The following is a 15,147-nucleotide window of genomic DNA, read 5'->3' as shown; positions in this document are numbered from 1 at the left end:
CCTGCTTCTCCAGGCTCTCCCTGGGAGCCAGCCACCTGCTACTCCCAGTAGGCTTGCTTTTTCAGCTTAAGCACTTAACTGTTTCTCCATGCCCCAAGGGCTTTACAAATGTGCTTTTCTGTTGACTCTGCTATTCCACTTCTAGGAACTTAATCTTGAGAACATATTGTGAGAGTTGTACTAAGGTTTAAGTTCATGAATGCTCACCATAGAATTATTTATGATGGGGAACAGGTAGAAATACTTTGAGTACCCAATAGTAAGAGGTTGTTAAATCACTGCTGATATATTAATATGATAAACTTTTATCATATTTTTCAAAATGATTCTGAATCCTTTTGAAAATAATTTATTGAGAAAATGAGATAAATTGAAAAAAAGATGTGAAAGTATATGATCTCAATTTTAAAAGGTATGCATATTCATCATAAAGTATACCAAATATTTATTAATAGTAGTTATCTCAGGGTGACAGGATGGCTGATGGCTTTTTTTCTATATATTTTTGTATTTTTTGTTATTTTAAATACAACTCAGTGCAGAACTCTAGTACTCTTGGAAGCTTCTCTCAACCTTCCGAGGCTGGGCTGTTTCCCTCTGAGTGTTCCTGGTATTGGACACACGTTCTTATTGTTACACTTACTAAGTGGTCCTCTATTTCTTGAAGTGAAAGATTGTGTGTGTGCATTTTTATCTTTCTTGTACTCAGGAAAGTACTGATCATGATTGATAGTAAATATCTGTTGGTTGTAGAAATTTAAGTCAACAGAGAAACATTTTTGCTAAGTTCAAACATTTGCTAAGTTCAAATAAATGTCTGTGTCATTTTTCTTCAAAGATGGTTAGAATAATGTTTTGGCTTCCCTTTTCACTTTCTGAGCAGCTTGGCATTGTATTGATCAGATTAGTGATAAAGTTGATTATTAAAGTTTAAGAAATATAAGTATATGTAGCTGGGTACTGAGGCTCACACCTGTAATTTTAGCAACTCAGGAGACTGAGGCGGGAAGGTCCCCTGAGCCCAGGAGTTCAAGGCTGCAGTGAGCAGTGAGCTGTGCATCACTGCATTCCACCCTGGGTGATGAAGTGAGACCTTATTTCTAAAAGAGATGTATGTACGTGAACATGGTTTAACTGTTGAGATTTATACAACTTTTTATTTTGAAATTATTGTAGATTAACATCTACTTCTGGCCAGGCACAGCGGCTCACGTCTATAATCCCAGCACTTTGGGAGGCAGAGGTGGGTGGATCACCTGAGGTCAGGAGTTCAAGACCAACCGGGCCAACATGATGAAACCCTGTCTCTACTGAAAATACAAAAATTAGCTGGGTGTGGTGGCGTGGACCTGTAGCCCCAGCTACTCAGGAGGCTGAGGCTGCAGAATTGCTTGAACCTGGGAGGAGGAGGTTGCAGTGAGCCGAAATCATGCCACTCTGCTCCTGCCTGGGCCACAGAGCAAGAAAGAAAAAATCAGTTTCTAAAAAATCATACACAGAGTTCCCTTGTACTAATTTGTGTCCTTTACCTAATGTCTCCCAATGATAGCATTTTGCAAAACTGTAAAAAAAATCACAAACGGGATATTAACATCCATATAGTCAAGATACAGTCATTATTAGTGGCCGTTGTAGCCAAACCCATTTTCCTCCCACAACCACCCCCTTCTTAACTTCTGGCAACCACTCATCTGTTCTCTATTTCTATAATTTTGTCATATCAAGAATGTTACATTGATGAAATCATACAGTATGTAACCTTTTGGGATCTTTTTTTCCTCTCAGCATACTTCTCTGGAGATTCATCCAGGTTGGTGTGTGTGTCGGTAGTTTGTTCTTTTTATTGCTGAGGATGCTGTGGTGTGGATGTACCACACTTTGTTTAACTATTCACTTGCTGAAGGATATCTGGGCTGTTGCCAGTTTTTGGCTACCCGACATACATGTACAGTTTTCCATGTGAGCTTAAGCTGTCATTTTTCTGGGACAAATGCAAGGAATGCAGTTTCTGGGTTGAATGGTTGTTACAGGTGTCTCCTTTGAGAAAGTGTCAAGCTCTATGATAGAGTGGCTGGGCCGCTCTACATTCCCACCAGCCATGTCTGAGTGACCCAGTTTATCTGTATCCTTGCCAGCATTTGGGGGTGTCACTGTTTTTTATTTTAGTCACCCTGAAAGGCATGAGGGATATTTTATGGTAGTTGCATTTTGCATTTCTCTAATGGCAATAGAAGTCAAACATTTTTCTCATGGGATTGTTTGCCACCTGTATATTCTCTTTAGTGAAATGTCTGTAAGTTTTTTTAATTTTTTTTTTCATTTTTCTAACAGGATTGTGTGTTTTTTGCTGTTGAGTTTTGAAAGTTCTTTAGAGTCTGGATACCAGTCCTTTGTTGAATACGTGGTTTACAAAAATTTTCTCCCAGTCTGTTTGACTTTTCATCCTCTTCATATGGTTGTTTACAGAACATAAGTTTTTAATTTTGGTAAAGTCAAGTATAGTATATCAAGTTTTACTAATATAGATGGGACCTCTGGTGTCAAGTCTAAGAACTCTGTCTATTCTTAGATCCCAAAGATTTTTCTTGTGGGTTTTTTCTAAAGTCTTCTAGCTTACATTTTACGTTTGGGTTTGTGGTTCATGTTGAGTTAATTTTTGAATAAAAGGTAAGGTTTGTGTTAGTTTTATTTTCTGCCAGTGGAAATCCCATTGACCCAGCACCATTGATTGAAGAAACTGTCCTTCCGCCATTGAATTACTTTTGCACTTTTGTCAAAAATCAACTGAGCATGCCTGTGTGGGTCTATTTCTGGGCTCTCTGTTCTGTTGCATTGATCTGTGTCTGTCCTTGCACCAATACCACACTACCTTGATGACTGTAGCACTGGGATTTCAAACATTCCAATTCTGATTGTTCTCTTGCCAGCGCACTTCTCCTGCTGCGGCCCTCGGGAGGCTGACTCCTGTGTCTGTCCTTGCCTTTCAGATATCTACGTGTATGCTGTCCTCGTGTGCTGCGTGGGGATCCTCAGCATTCTGCTCTTCATGCTGGTCATTGTCTGGCAGTCTGTGTTTAACAAGCGGAAATCCAGAGGTAAGAAAACAGATAAGGTCATGTCTGGGATGGGAGCACACCCTGACCACAGACGGGCGGAAGATGCTAGGCAAAGTACCACCTTGGTGGAAAAGTGCATTATGAGTCAGGGATTATTTATCTGTGATTGTGGGTGAAGTGAGCAAGCTGTGTTTCCCTTGGACTCTGCTAAAATACACTGTGGCCATCATTGACATCACTGAATTTCCCCTTTCTTGGTTTCTGAGGCCCCTTCCTGCTGTCAATCTCCCTGACAGTCTGTGGTGTCAAATGAGCCTAGGGTTGGATTTTGACTCTGCTGTTTGAGGCTGAGGTTTGGGGCAAGTTCCTGAGCCATTCTGAATGTGAGTTTCCTCATTTATGAAGGGGAATTGACACCCTCTTCTCTCGGTGGAATGTTCTTATGAGCGTTCACTTTCAGGCAGGTGGCACTTGGGAAGTCTTCCCCATTCTTTCCCTGACCGGTCTGAGAGTTCCCGTCCGTCTCCTTTCACTTTGGTGTCCCTGTTTCCCTGCACTCTGCCCTCAGCCCCTTCCTGCCTTCTGCCTTGCTTCTCAGGAAAGTGTAGTTCTCCTGACTCTTGTATCTCTATGAACACTGCCTGCTTTCTTGAGAGTCCCTGCTGTTCCTCAAGCCCCAATTTCACTTGCCCAGCAGCTCCTGTTGGAGGTCTCCTTTGAGAGCCTCTCCCTGTATCCCACTTCAGAATCTCCAAAACAGCTGGGGACACTGTGACTCCCAGAGATGACCAGGGTAAGAGCCGAGCTCTGGAACTGTACCAACTCCGGTTCCAGTGGCTCCCTCATTTACAGGTTGACAACCTCCCTCTGTGCCTGCCTTCCTCATCTGCGACATGGAGGAGGCAGGAGTGTAACAGTCTCAGGCTCATGGTGAGGACTAAGTTACCAAAAGAAAGATGCTAAAACCCATAACACAGGCTCCAGCAAATGTCCTGCTTTTATGTTGACATACGACTCTAACTATACACAATAATTGTCACTATTAGCTTAAGGTCATAGAGCTTGGAAATGTTAGATTCAGTGGTCACGGCTTGAGGGGCCACTCCAACAGTGACTCTGTGCAGCATTAATGCAGGGTGTGGGCAAGGCTAAGGGACAATGAGGGAGGTGACACATACAATGACAAGTACCCATGGGATGCTGTTTCCATCCTAGACCTTAAGGGACAAGGGGAGGGGAGATTCCTGGAATGGACCATGCAATAGCTGCAGCTTTGGGAGAGGTGTCACCATTAGGGGCCTGCAGAGAGGAACTCAGCTCCTGACAAACCAGGAGGCAGCTGGGAGGGAGCCAGGATGGTACACTTCTTAGGCCCTCTCCCCTCCCCACTTGGATCTCCTGCTGCTATTGCCCTTGGTGCCACCCACCAGAAGCCAGGGGGCCGGGAGCAGGAAGGTGCCTTCAGGGCTGAGCAGGGAGGACAAAGGTGGACGGGGATCTAGAGGACAGTGGAGAACTCCAGCACACTCAGCAATCAGCGATGGGGCAGAGGCTGTAGCATGGGTATCTTTCCTCTGGAGCCCGTGCTCTCCCACCAGCCTCTGCATGGGTCTCTGTGCTGTCCTTCAAAGCCAGCTCCAGGGCCTTCCCCTGCCTCCCTCATCAGTGGCAACGCAGCCCTTTTTCCTGTTCTCAACCCCTGAATACTCTTGTGAGCTTGTGGCATGTTGCACTTGTGCCTTGGCATGGGCCTCCCTTCCAGAGAACAGTGTGTAAGGCAGGCACCACACATTCAATTCATTCTCCTTGGAATTTGGCTCAGGACAGATGCTCAGCACATGGTGGACAAATGGGTTTATTTCCCACCTGCCTTACTCCCAACTGTTGGAGTGTGGAAGCCACATAGGCAGTTTCCAAGCTGGGTATGGTCTGAAGGCACTTTTGCCTGGGTTCAGGGACATGATCAAGAGTCTTCATGGGCTGCAGGCCCTGCTAGGCCCTAGACAGGGTCAGGGAAACAAATCAAGGCCAAGAAGGGCAGACTGGGACATGTGGGAGCACCTGGCATCCTCCTCCAGGCCTCACAGAGAGGCTTCAGAGAAGGGGGATCCCAGCTACCTCATCCCCACTGAAGTGGGCCTCAGATGGTCCCGTGTGTACCTGTGCACAGTGCCTGAAAGCCCTCCCCAAACCCTAGCTGTCCAGAGCGTTGTCTGAGCACCCATTGTGGGCCAGGAACCTCATGTGGCCTCTCCATGTGCTTATGTGACCCTGGATGAGAGCCACACCACACTTATCTGACAGCACAGCTGAGGAGCTTGAGAAGGCTCTAAAACCAGGGAGTGGTAGGGTGAAGTTGGGCCCCAGTCTCTCAACTGCTGGAGTGTGGAAGCCACATAGGCAGTTTCCAAGCTGGGTTCCCAAGCCTCCCATGTTTCTAGTCTAGAAAACTTTAGCTATTAGAGGGCTGACCTTGCCAGGGGAATTTTTCTTTAGCCTTCCGTGGGAGTTGTTGCTGAGGCTCTTCCAAGACAGCTCTAGCTGGTGCCTGCAGCTCCCAGGAGTTTGGTTTTGGTTGATTGCAACTCCCATTGGCAGGCCCAGTAGCCTTGGCAGGGCAGGTCTTGCCCCATGTACCTCTAGGATCAGGCATCTTTCAACTCACTGTGGGGCTCAGGATGGAGGACCATGCATGATGGGCCTGGGTAGTCTCCTTCAGCTGGACCCAGGAGTCTTAGAACAGCCCTGCCCAAAACTTCAGGAGCAGACCATTCACCTGGGAACCTGCTCAAATGCAGGGTGTCTGGGGCAGGTCTGCAATCCTGCATTTCAGCCAGCTCTGCTGCTGGTGTGGGGCCATGTTTAGAGTAGCAAAGCCTTAGAGCTGTTCTTCTTACCTCTATCCCACCAAACATCCTGCTTTTACAAGTATTTTGGAATGATCTCTACTATTTTAAAATGAAATTCATAGATGAGCTATACTATCTGTACCCCCTCAAATCAACTTAATGCTTTATAATTAAAGGAGAAATAAGAGGAAAGTAATTTATAACACACTGAGACAAATTCTAGTATTACACCTCTTCTTTTAATCAGTGTGAATTTCAGAGAAGATAATAATCCTTTATATTTGACGCTTGAAATAAATGCTAGGTAAACATCTGTCTGCATATACAAAGACTCAACATGCAGGGGACGGGGGTCAGCATAGACAGACACAGATGGGCCCTGATATCCAGGAGAGGCACTGCCCATGGTGATGGGATTCCTAACATCCCAACTGTTGGTAGGGTTTTTAATGAAAAAAGACACTCTTTGGCCAATTTGCAAACCCTTTAAACATTCATTGTGCATTAACATGGAGAAAATACATACCTCATGTTTCTATGTAAATTGGACTTAGCTTCCAGGCTCTCATGAACAGGTTTCCTCTTTTCTACATGAATGTCAGGAGGGTTATTCAAAGTCTATAGGAGAAATCTTCATTTGTGGAATTTCCTATATATCACAGATGTCAAGCTTCCCTGCCACTGCCTATCAATGGTCAAGGATTGTCCCCAGTCAGTGCTATAATCAGAAACATCCCCTGAGCGTTCCAAGTTGTCCTGTGGTTGGGGGAAGGGCAGGATTTTCCCCCCTGGAAACCATGGGCTTTGAACTGATTATTCCCCGATCCACTGAACTGGAGGAAATAAGGCCTCTGGGACCCCCTGGGACAGGCTCAGCAGAGGGAGTCATGGTGCAAATGGGACACTGTCTGTGAGTGAGTCTGCTTCTGCCATGCTCTGTCTGGGGTGTAAGTGGTCACATCAAGTCCCTGTGTCCTAGCTGAGAAGGTGGGGACATGCAGAACAGTGGCGAATTGCCCAGATATTGCTCAGGACCCATACCTCACTTCCTCTGAATCTAAGCCCTGTGCCTTCCACTGCAGGGCCACAGCAGAAGCTGTTCTCCCAGAGCCTTGGCACCACCACAAGGGTTTCGAGGGTGTTCCTTCCCCTAAATGGTGCCCAAGAAAGTGGCTCAGGCTCAGTTGATGTTCCAGAAGCAGATTGGCAGGTAGATTTACAGGTAGATCTGCATGGATCTGTAGATCCATGAGGCCTGGACTCTTCCTTTTTTCTCTATGCAATTTAATAACAAACATGATATGATAGGACAGAAAATATATGATAAATATAGCCTTGTTTTAAGATGGTCAAAGACTTCTTTCCTGATTTTGAAGGTGTAACTAAGTATAGTTGCCTTTCCTGTCAACACACACTGGTAATCCCAAAATGTTCAAGGTATCTCTTGCTGCGTAACAAATCCCCATAAAGTAGTGGCTTAACACAACATTTATTTGTTCAAGATTCTGCACTGGGCTGGGCTCAACTGGGTGTTTCTTCTGGCAATGTCACCTGGAGTCATCTGTGTGCCTTCAGTCACCTGAAGTTAACCAGGACTGGAGATCCAAAGTAGTACCACTTTCAGCCCTGGGGCCAATCTCTGAGACAAATAGGACATCAGAGCTGGTGACATTTCTCTCCCTGTGGTGTCACCAGCAAGGTAGCCATACCCCCCGACTTGCTCCAGGCTCCAAGGACATACCTAGACTGCACGCTGGCACTATGTCACTCTCCCACATTCTATCAATTATAACAAGTTATGAGGACAGGACAGACTTAGGGAAGAGCAATAGTGGTGAGGAATGTGTGGCTATCTTTAAATCACCACTCAAAGAAGGCTTTATTGCTGTCTCTTCTCACTGCCAGGCTCAGTGGGAAGCAAGGGAGGCCAAGCAAGCAAGGAACAAGTTTGAGGAGGAATAAGGGATACTGCCCAATCATTCCTGGTGGCTGGGGCATAATTGCGACCACCTGTGGGGCCTGAGGATTGGTGGTGCTGAGCTGTTACCCCAGCAACCAGCTGGTTCCTGAGGAGCACGGCCTATTTGCATCTAAGCAGGTTTAGAAGGGATTTGGGTCATGGGACTGACAGTGATTCCAAAGTCTCAGGCTCTAGCAGGTGCCAGAGCTACAGCAGGCACAGGGCACATCCCCCTTTATCAGGCTGCACCCCAGGATGCTGCTCCTTTTATGGATTATCTGAAGGTGGCCATGGCTCTCATTGCAAGCAATCAAGCATTTGTAGACCAAGTCATGTGTGTCCAAAGAACCCACTGATTCTCAGAAATGACATCACTAAAACCTGCAACACTCTTAACTTTCAAATATAACATTCTGTCATTTAATGCACTGCACTATAACAAACTTTGCATCACCTCAATTAAAATTAGTAATACATCTATACACTACTGAGAACAGTGCTTGGTTTGAGGAAGATATAGGCCCTTGTTCTGTTGATGGTTTCCAGGCTCTCTATGCAGTTGTATGTTTGTTGGGCTTCCTTCATCCTGACCACATGCAGGAGACCCAACCCCTGCTGCATGTGTGGGAGCTGAGGGCATCAAGGTATGCAGGCTGCTCACACACATGTGGACAGGAGAGCTGAGTCCAGTACCTGCTCTCCAGCACCCACAGCAATATCTAGCTGGAAAGAGCACATCAGAGTAGCTGGTTCTATTGCAGGGCCTGTGCAAAGCCTGGAGGTCAGAAGACGTGGCCAGGACATAGGGGTAAGATGGGTAAATATCAACCGTGCCTTGGAGGTCCTGACACTGCTACAGGGCCTGATAAGATGGGAGTAAGACTGCCTCCACCTCAAATCATCCAGCTTGGGGTGGCAGTGGTGATAGGGACAGGTCTAGATGGGGAAGACAGAGCCTTCAGGCTGGACATGCCATCTGGGAGGTTTGCCGTGGGGTGAGAGTGTGAGCAGCATTGTCCTAATTGAAAAGAAGAAGAAAGGGTGGGGTGGTAGGGAGTGCCCCAGGGCCTGCTTCTTCTTATCAGGAGAGGTTGCAAAAATAAACGTTCCTTTTAGAGTCTTCAGAGTCCTAAAGATCCTAAAATCACCATCTGAGAACACATCCTGAGTGTTCACCTCTGAGCAGGAGGGTTGCATGGAGCCGGAGCTTCAAGGTCAAGTGCCTGGGTGCCAGGCCACATCCCATGGGATGTATTGGCTCCATTATGCACCCTTTTTCAGCTGATTGTCTTCTTGGTCTCCCCCACTTTCTAGTGGGTCTCCTAGGATTGCCTCCCACATAAACTCTTGACACTTGAATCTTTTTCTTAGGATTTCTGCTTCTGGGGAAGGCTAAGTTGGGTTGGCACACTTAGGTAAGTATTGATAGCACTAATTATGCAATGCATATTTAAGGGTGACTCTGGGTGAAGTCTATTTTTCAGTTGCCTGTGAACCTCATCTTTGATGTCCAGAATCACTTTTGGTCCTATGGGCAGTCCCTCTTAATGGGACCATCAACCCCACATACACGCCACCGAGACCTCACAACGGTGCCTCAGCAAGCACTGGCAGGGGTGCATCTCCTGTACCCTGGCACTGTCTGGCGTCATCAGGCTCCTCGCCCTTCTTAGTCAGCTCCCTGCCTCCGGGGAATGCTGCAGCTGCTCTACTATTCACTGCATTCCTGATCTCCAGGCTGCTCACCTTGCTACCCCAAGCACTGGACTTGCCAAAACACTGGTCAGCTCATGGGATTATCTTGCGTCCCAGTCCCGTCTCTGCTTGGCTCCAGCTGTGGCACAGTGGTCTGGCCATTTCTTCTGTGAGACTCTATTTCCCCACCTGCAGGACCCCACGCCAGCTGCCCAGTGTCTCTGAGAATGGTGCCGAATACAATCGGTCCTCCCTATCTACAGGTTCTGCAATGAGGATTCAACTAAACTCCAATAAAAAATATTTGATTAAAAAATTAAGAATAACAATACAACAATACAAATAATACCGATGAAAAAGACAGTATAACAACAGTTTACATAGCATTTACCTTGTATTATGTATTATAAGTAATCTAGAGATCATTAAAAGTATACAGGAGGATGTGTGTAGGTTATATGGAAATACTACTCCATTTTGGGTAAGGGTCTTGAGCATCTTCGGATTTTGGTATCCTGGGGAGGTTCTGGAATCAATGCCCCAAAGATATAAGGGATGACTGTAGTTACAAGAGGGCTCTGGAGTCAGGCTGCCCAACTTTGGCCCTTCCCAGGTGTATTAGGTTGCTAAGGCTGCCACAGCAAAGCACCACATACTGTGTGGCTTTGGCAGCAGAAATTTATTATCTTACAGTTTTGAAGGCCAGAAGTCTTGAGATCAAGGTGTTAGCGGGATTCATTTCTCCTGAAGCCTCCCTCCTGGGCTGTACAGACTGCTGCTCTCCCTGTGTCTTCACATGGTCTTCCCTCTGTGCCTGTCTTTGTTGCAATCTCCTTCACTTTTAAGGACACTAGTCAAATTAGATAAGGGCCCAGCCTAATGGCCTCATTTTAACTTAATTACTTCTTTAAAGACCCTATCTCCAAATACAGTCACATTCTGAAGTGCTGGGGATTAGGCTTCAGTTAGGCTCAGTGGAGGAGACGTAATTCAGCCCATAACATCACCTGAGTGACTTTGGACAAGTTTATTAACCTCTTGTGCTTCAGTGTCCTCCGCTGTGAGATAGAAATAATGACAAGGCTACTGTGAAGATTGAATTAGAATACAGAGTTGTAGTCTTCAAACTTTTTTGCTTGCATAGTTCCTAAAATAATTTCAAAAACTATGCACTCATTTTTTTGTTGACATCTAAACTTTTTCATCATAAATGTAAATTGTTGCAAAACATGTAATTTCCATCTTTGACATCTTAAAAACGAAATGATTGATCCATCTTTCTTTTACATCTAAATGTCTTAAATTTAATGATTGTCTTCATTTATTTAAAGCCATCATGAGAAAAAAAGACCTACCCAAACAAGCTTTAACTGTTAGAAATTTTGTATTGTTCCTTCTTCTCCTTGAATTTTTATCTTCAATACACTTCCCCACAAAATTTCATCCTACTGTAATACATCTTTTGTTTTGAAGGTTCTTTATTTATTACCCTATTACACTTATCTGTAATATAGTATGTGTGTCAAATTTAAATTAATAATTTTTTAATTTCCTCATTTCAATAAGTGTCCCTGTTAAAATATTTTTAGATTGACTTATCATATTGCCACAATTAGTGAACTTTGGGAAAATTAGCATAAGAATTAATACCAAATGACATAAACATATCATAAATTTAATAAAATTAACCATAAGAAGCAAAATTTATTGGGAATGCATTTTATTGAAATTGATTTTTATTTTTTACTTCGTATCCCTTGTATGAATTTTTTAGCGATAAAATTTGCTATCAATTTTGTTAATAAATGTTAGCTCTGAAATACTTCAATATAAAGAGAGTGTGAATGAATGAATGAAATTTTCTTTTACTCCTCAATTTTTAGAACTGCTTCAAAGGTATATGTCAAAAGTCACATCATGATTTATCATCCAAAATGATTTTTAATACTCTACCAGATGACAACTGGATTAGGTCATTATTCGATCCTTGTTGAAAGCAAAGTATTAGAAACATCCCCCCCTTGTGAAAGATTTAGTTGCCTAGTTAATAATTTGCTTTCTTGACCCAGATATTAGTATTTTACATCAATTCTTGTTTGATGCCTCATTTACTTTTCAATCTGGGACAAGTCTCCAGGATGGTGTGCTTTGATTTTATGAATAGAAAAGGGTGATGTTAAAAGTGGGGAAGGGAAATGAATACAGCCAGACCTCAGGCATGTTCTAAGAGAATACATTCTTATGAAAGAATACCATGGGAGGTGAGGATGTGGCAACTGATTCCTTAAAACTGTTTTTCTGAAGAGTACCCAAGGGTATGCAGACCGTAGACTGAAGACCCCTGATCCATCTAATAAACTTAGAATAGTGCCAGGGACACATGAAATGTTCAATAAATACTAACTATGGTTGTTATTATTGTTGCATCTATTGATTATCTAGTATACAGTAGGTGCTCAGTAAATAGAATACAGAAAGAGTTTAGGTATTCATAGAAGGTTAAACCAGATAAACCTGTACAACTCCATTTGAAGCTGAGATTCTCTCATCTTACTTTGGAACCTGCATAACAGATCACACATATGTAATAGCTTAAAGCAACTATTATTTGCTCTCGATTCCACAGGTCGCCAAATTGGGCTGGGCTTAGCTGAGCATTTCTTCTGCTGGTCTCAGCCGGAGTCATTCATGCAGCTACAGTCTCTTGGTGCATCACCTGGGACCTGGTTGTTTTGGGCCTTCGGTGGAATAGCTGGTGTCTGCTCCATGTAGACTCATCTTCCAGTAGGCTAGCCAGGCTTCCTCATGTGGTGGCAGAAGAATTCCCTGCAACAAGAGAGAGAAGGCAAACCCCATAGCACAGGTGTCTTTTACACATCTGATTGTGACACATTGGCTAATGTTCTCTTGACCAAAGAAAGTTCATGTGGCCAAGCCCAGAGTCAGTTTGGGAGGGGGTACACATGGGTGTGGACACATACAAGGAGGTGTGATTCACTGGGTCCACTGATGTAACAATCTACCACACAATGCAAGGGTGCCCTGGTTGTTTCAGCTTTACCTCTATTTGAAGTAAATTCAGCTGTGAACCTCAGAGTGGACACTTGCTGGATTATATGTCCAGGTATTCTTACTTTTCCTCTGCAGCCAGAATCATTTGGTTTTCCTCAAAGGGACCCACTGTAGAAGGAGGTTTTGGTCCAAGACTGTTTTCGCGAGGGCCTCTTTTTAGTCCTGGGAGAGCATTAATCAGAGAATTCAAAATCATTTTACAACAAGGAGCTTCTAAATGGACAGGGTATTCCATGTAGCCTCAAGAGGGCTTTCTTATGACTCAGGCAGAGCTTAGAGGCTGGGTGACTGTATCACTCCAGGAACCCAACACAACCTGCCTTGACCCAAAATGAATGCCCAGGAAGTCTGGGGTGTATGGCTTAATGCCTGGCTAGATCCCTGGCTGGGACATATCCAGTCACTGTGGTGTCCATGTTATGGCTCTGCTGTGCTCTTCCAAACAGAAGTATGCAAGTCTTGAGAGTTGGCTGGTATAGCACCAATACCTGAACAACACCTGGCTCCCTACATTTCCTGATAATTCCTGGAGCATGTGTATCTGAAGTAGCATTGGTTTACTATCTCCTATTATTTTTCCTTTCACAGTGAGACATTATTTGGTGAAATGCCCTCAGAACAGGTAAGAATATTTCCTTCCTTTTTCCAAATGAAACTCTTTGCCATTTAACTTTCTTTTGATATTACCAAGAAATTTATTAAATTTGTAGTTTTACCTAAAGGTCTGCATATTTGTCCACAAATATGCCTACAAATGTGTATCCTGCATGCATTTGCATGTTTCCAAGGTCTATAGTCTGGTTGTCACCCCCAGGGATCCAGAGAGCGTGCAGCCTTTGCTGGCCCAGCAGGCTTGCTGGAGGAGGCTTGGTGTGTGGTCCTGCAGAGCTGCTCCCCAGTTTAGGAAGGGGCTCACACTTGGTCTGAACCACTTTGATACATTTTGACCGCACACACCCATTCTCTTCACCAATGCTGACTTATTGTATACCCTGCTTTTAGCTGGTGAGACACACCTTATAGGTAACATAATAGTTGTAAGAGATACTGCCAATTCAAAGTGTTTAAAAATTTGGAACTTCTGATCCAGACAAGATGGCATAGGTCAATTTCTTCCTTCTCTTCCTTGCTAAGTAAAGCTTCAAACCTTGGAGATAACATAAGAGATAACGAAATGAAGGCTTTGAAAGGTGGTGAAAAGAAGGTAAACTGGTTTGGGATCCCAGGACTGGAGGAGTAACACAACTGTAAGACATCTTATGTTTTCCCATCCAACAGCAGAAGGTCACCCAGACTTGCTTTTTTCCTACTCTAATCTAGCAACAGAAAACATTCAGGTAAGCTCATTCCTCCCCTGGATCGAAGGGGAGTTCCCCTGAAAACCTCAAGTGAGCCCAGCATCAGCTACAAAGAGGATGGCTCAGGAGCTCCCCCCACAATGAGCAACAGAGGAAGAGCTCACTTTTTCTTCCAGGCTGACTCCCTGCCTCAACCAGGTGACACCAAGGCTTCAGGGAAGAGCCAGCAAGAGGCACCTAGACACAAAAGTGGCCCAGCAAGGAAGCTTCTTCATCTCCATGGGTGTGAGGCTTCTCTCCCCTACTGAAAAACATCCAGCTTCCAAATCTGAGGAAACTCTCTGTCTCCTCTGGCAGCACTGACAGGGCCCAGTGGCACCATATAAACCAAACAGACCAAAATAGTACTGTAAAGGCTCTGAAAATGGAAATGCCGTTGCAACTATAGCCCATAGAAGCAGACCAGGATTACATGATAAACCTGGGTGACTGCCTACAAAAATAAGAGATTTAAATAGGACCTGGGACCTTCTGACAAGATACTATAAAAAACCAACCATCATTTTAAAAACCACAAAAATCACAACTTGAATGAGAAGAGATAATTGATCAGATCAACACTGAGATGAATCAGGTGTTGGAATTATCTGACAAAAATTTTAAAGCAGTGTTTTTTCTTTTTATGAGATGGAGTTTCACTCTTGTTGCCCAGGCTGGAGTACAATAGCGTGATCTCAGCTCATTGCCACCCTCCTGGATTCAAACGATCCTCCTGCCTCAGCCTCTCAAGTAACTAGGATTACAGGCACCCACTACCATCCCCAGCTATGTTTTTGTATGTTTAGTAGAGATGAGGTTTCACCATGTTGGCTAGGTTGGTCTCAAACTCCTGACCCCAGGTGATCCACCCACCTCGGCCTCCAAAAGTGTTGGGATTGCAGGCATGAGGCACCACGTGCAGCCTTAAAGCAGTTTTTATATAAAAAAAGGTTCAATGATAATTCAAATTATCTTAAAACAACTGACAAAATTAAAATCTCAGCCAGTAAAGAGAAGTTATTTTTTTAGAAAAAAACAAACATATGGAAATTATAGAACTAAAAGTACAAAACAGAAATGAAAAACTCACTGTTTGGGCTTAATAGGAGAATGGAGATGTCAGTGGGTAGTTTGTGAAGTGGAGAACAGAGCAATAGAATTTATCCAATCTGAACGAC

The 15,147-nt window shown here is 44.2% G+C and overlaps 1 protein-coding gene across 2 annotated transcripts in view; it reads left to right on the top strand.

Annotated features, from left to right (window-relative positions):
• VSTM4 (V-set and transmembrane domain containing 4) overlaps positions 1 to 15,147 on the top strand; it is a 96,573-nt gene that overhangs the window by 34,350 nt on the left and 47,076 nt on the right. For both annotated transcript variants that reach the window (XM_017885516.1, XM_017885515.1), the window contains exons 4-5: positions 2,988 to 3,095; positions 13,221 to 13,254. In XM_017885516.1, the coding sequence (XP_017741005.1) occupies positions 2,988 to 3,095; positions 13,221 to 13,254 (142 nt within the window). The remainder of the gene's footprint in view (positions 1 to 2,987; positions 3,096 to 13,220; positions 13,255 to 15,147) is intronic.

The sequence above is a fragment of the Rhinopithecus bieti genome, unplaced genomic scaffold, assembly GCF_001698545.2.
Source record: "Rhinopithecus bieti isolate Rb0 unplaced genomic scaffold, ASM169854v2 scaffold_15143, whole genome shotgun sequence".
NCBI classification, from domain to species: Eukaryota; Metazoa; Chordata; class Mammalia; order Primates; family Cercopithecidae; genus Rhinopithecus; species Rhinopithecus bieti.
This window is presented reverse-complemented; position numbering and strand designations above follow the sequence as displayed.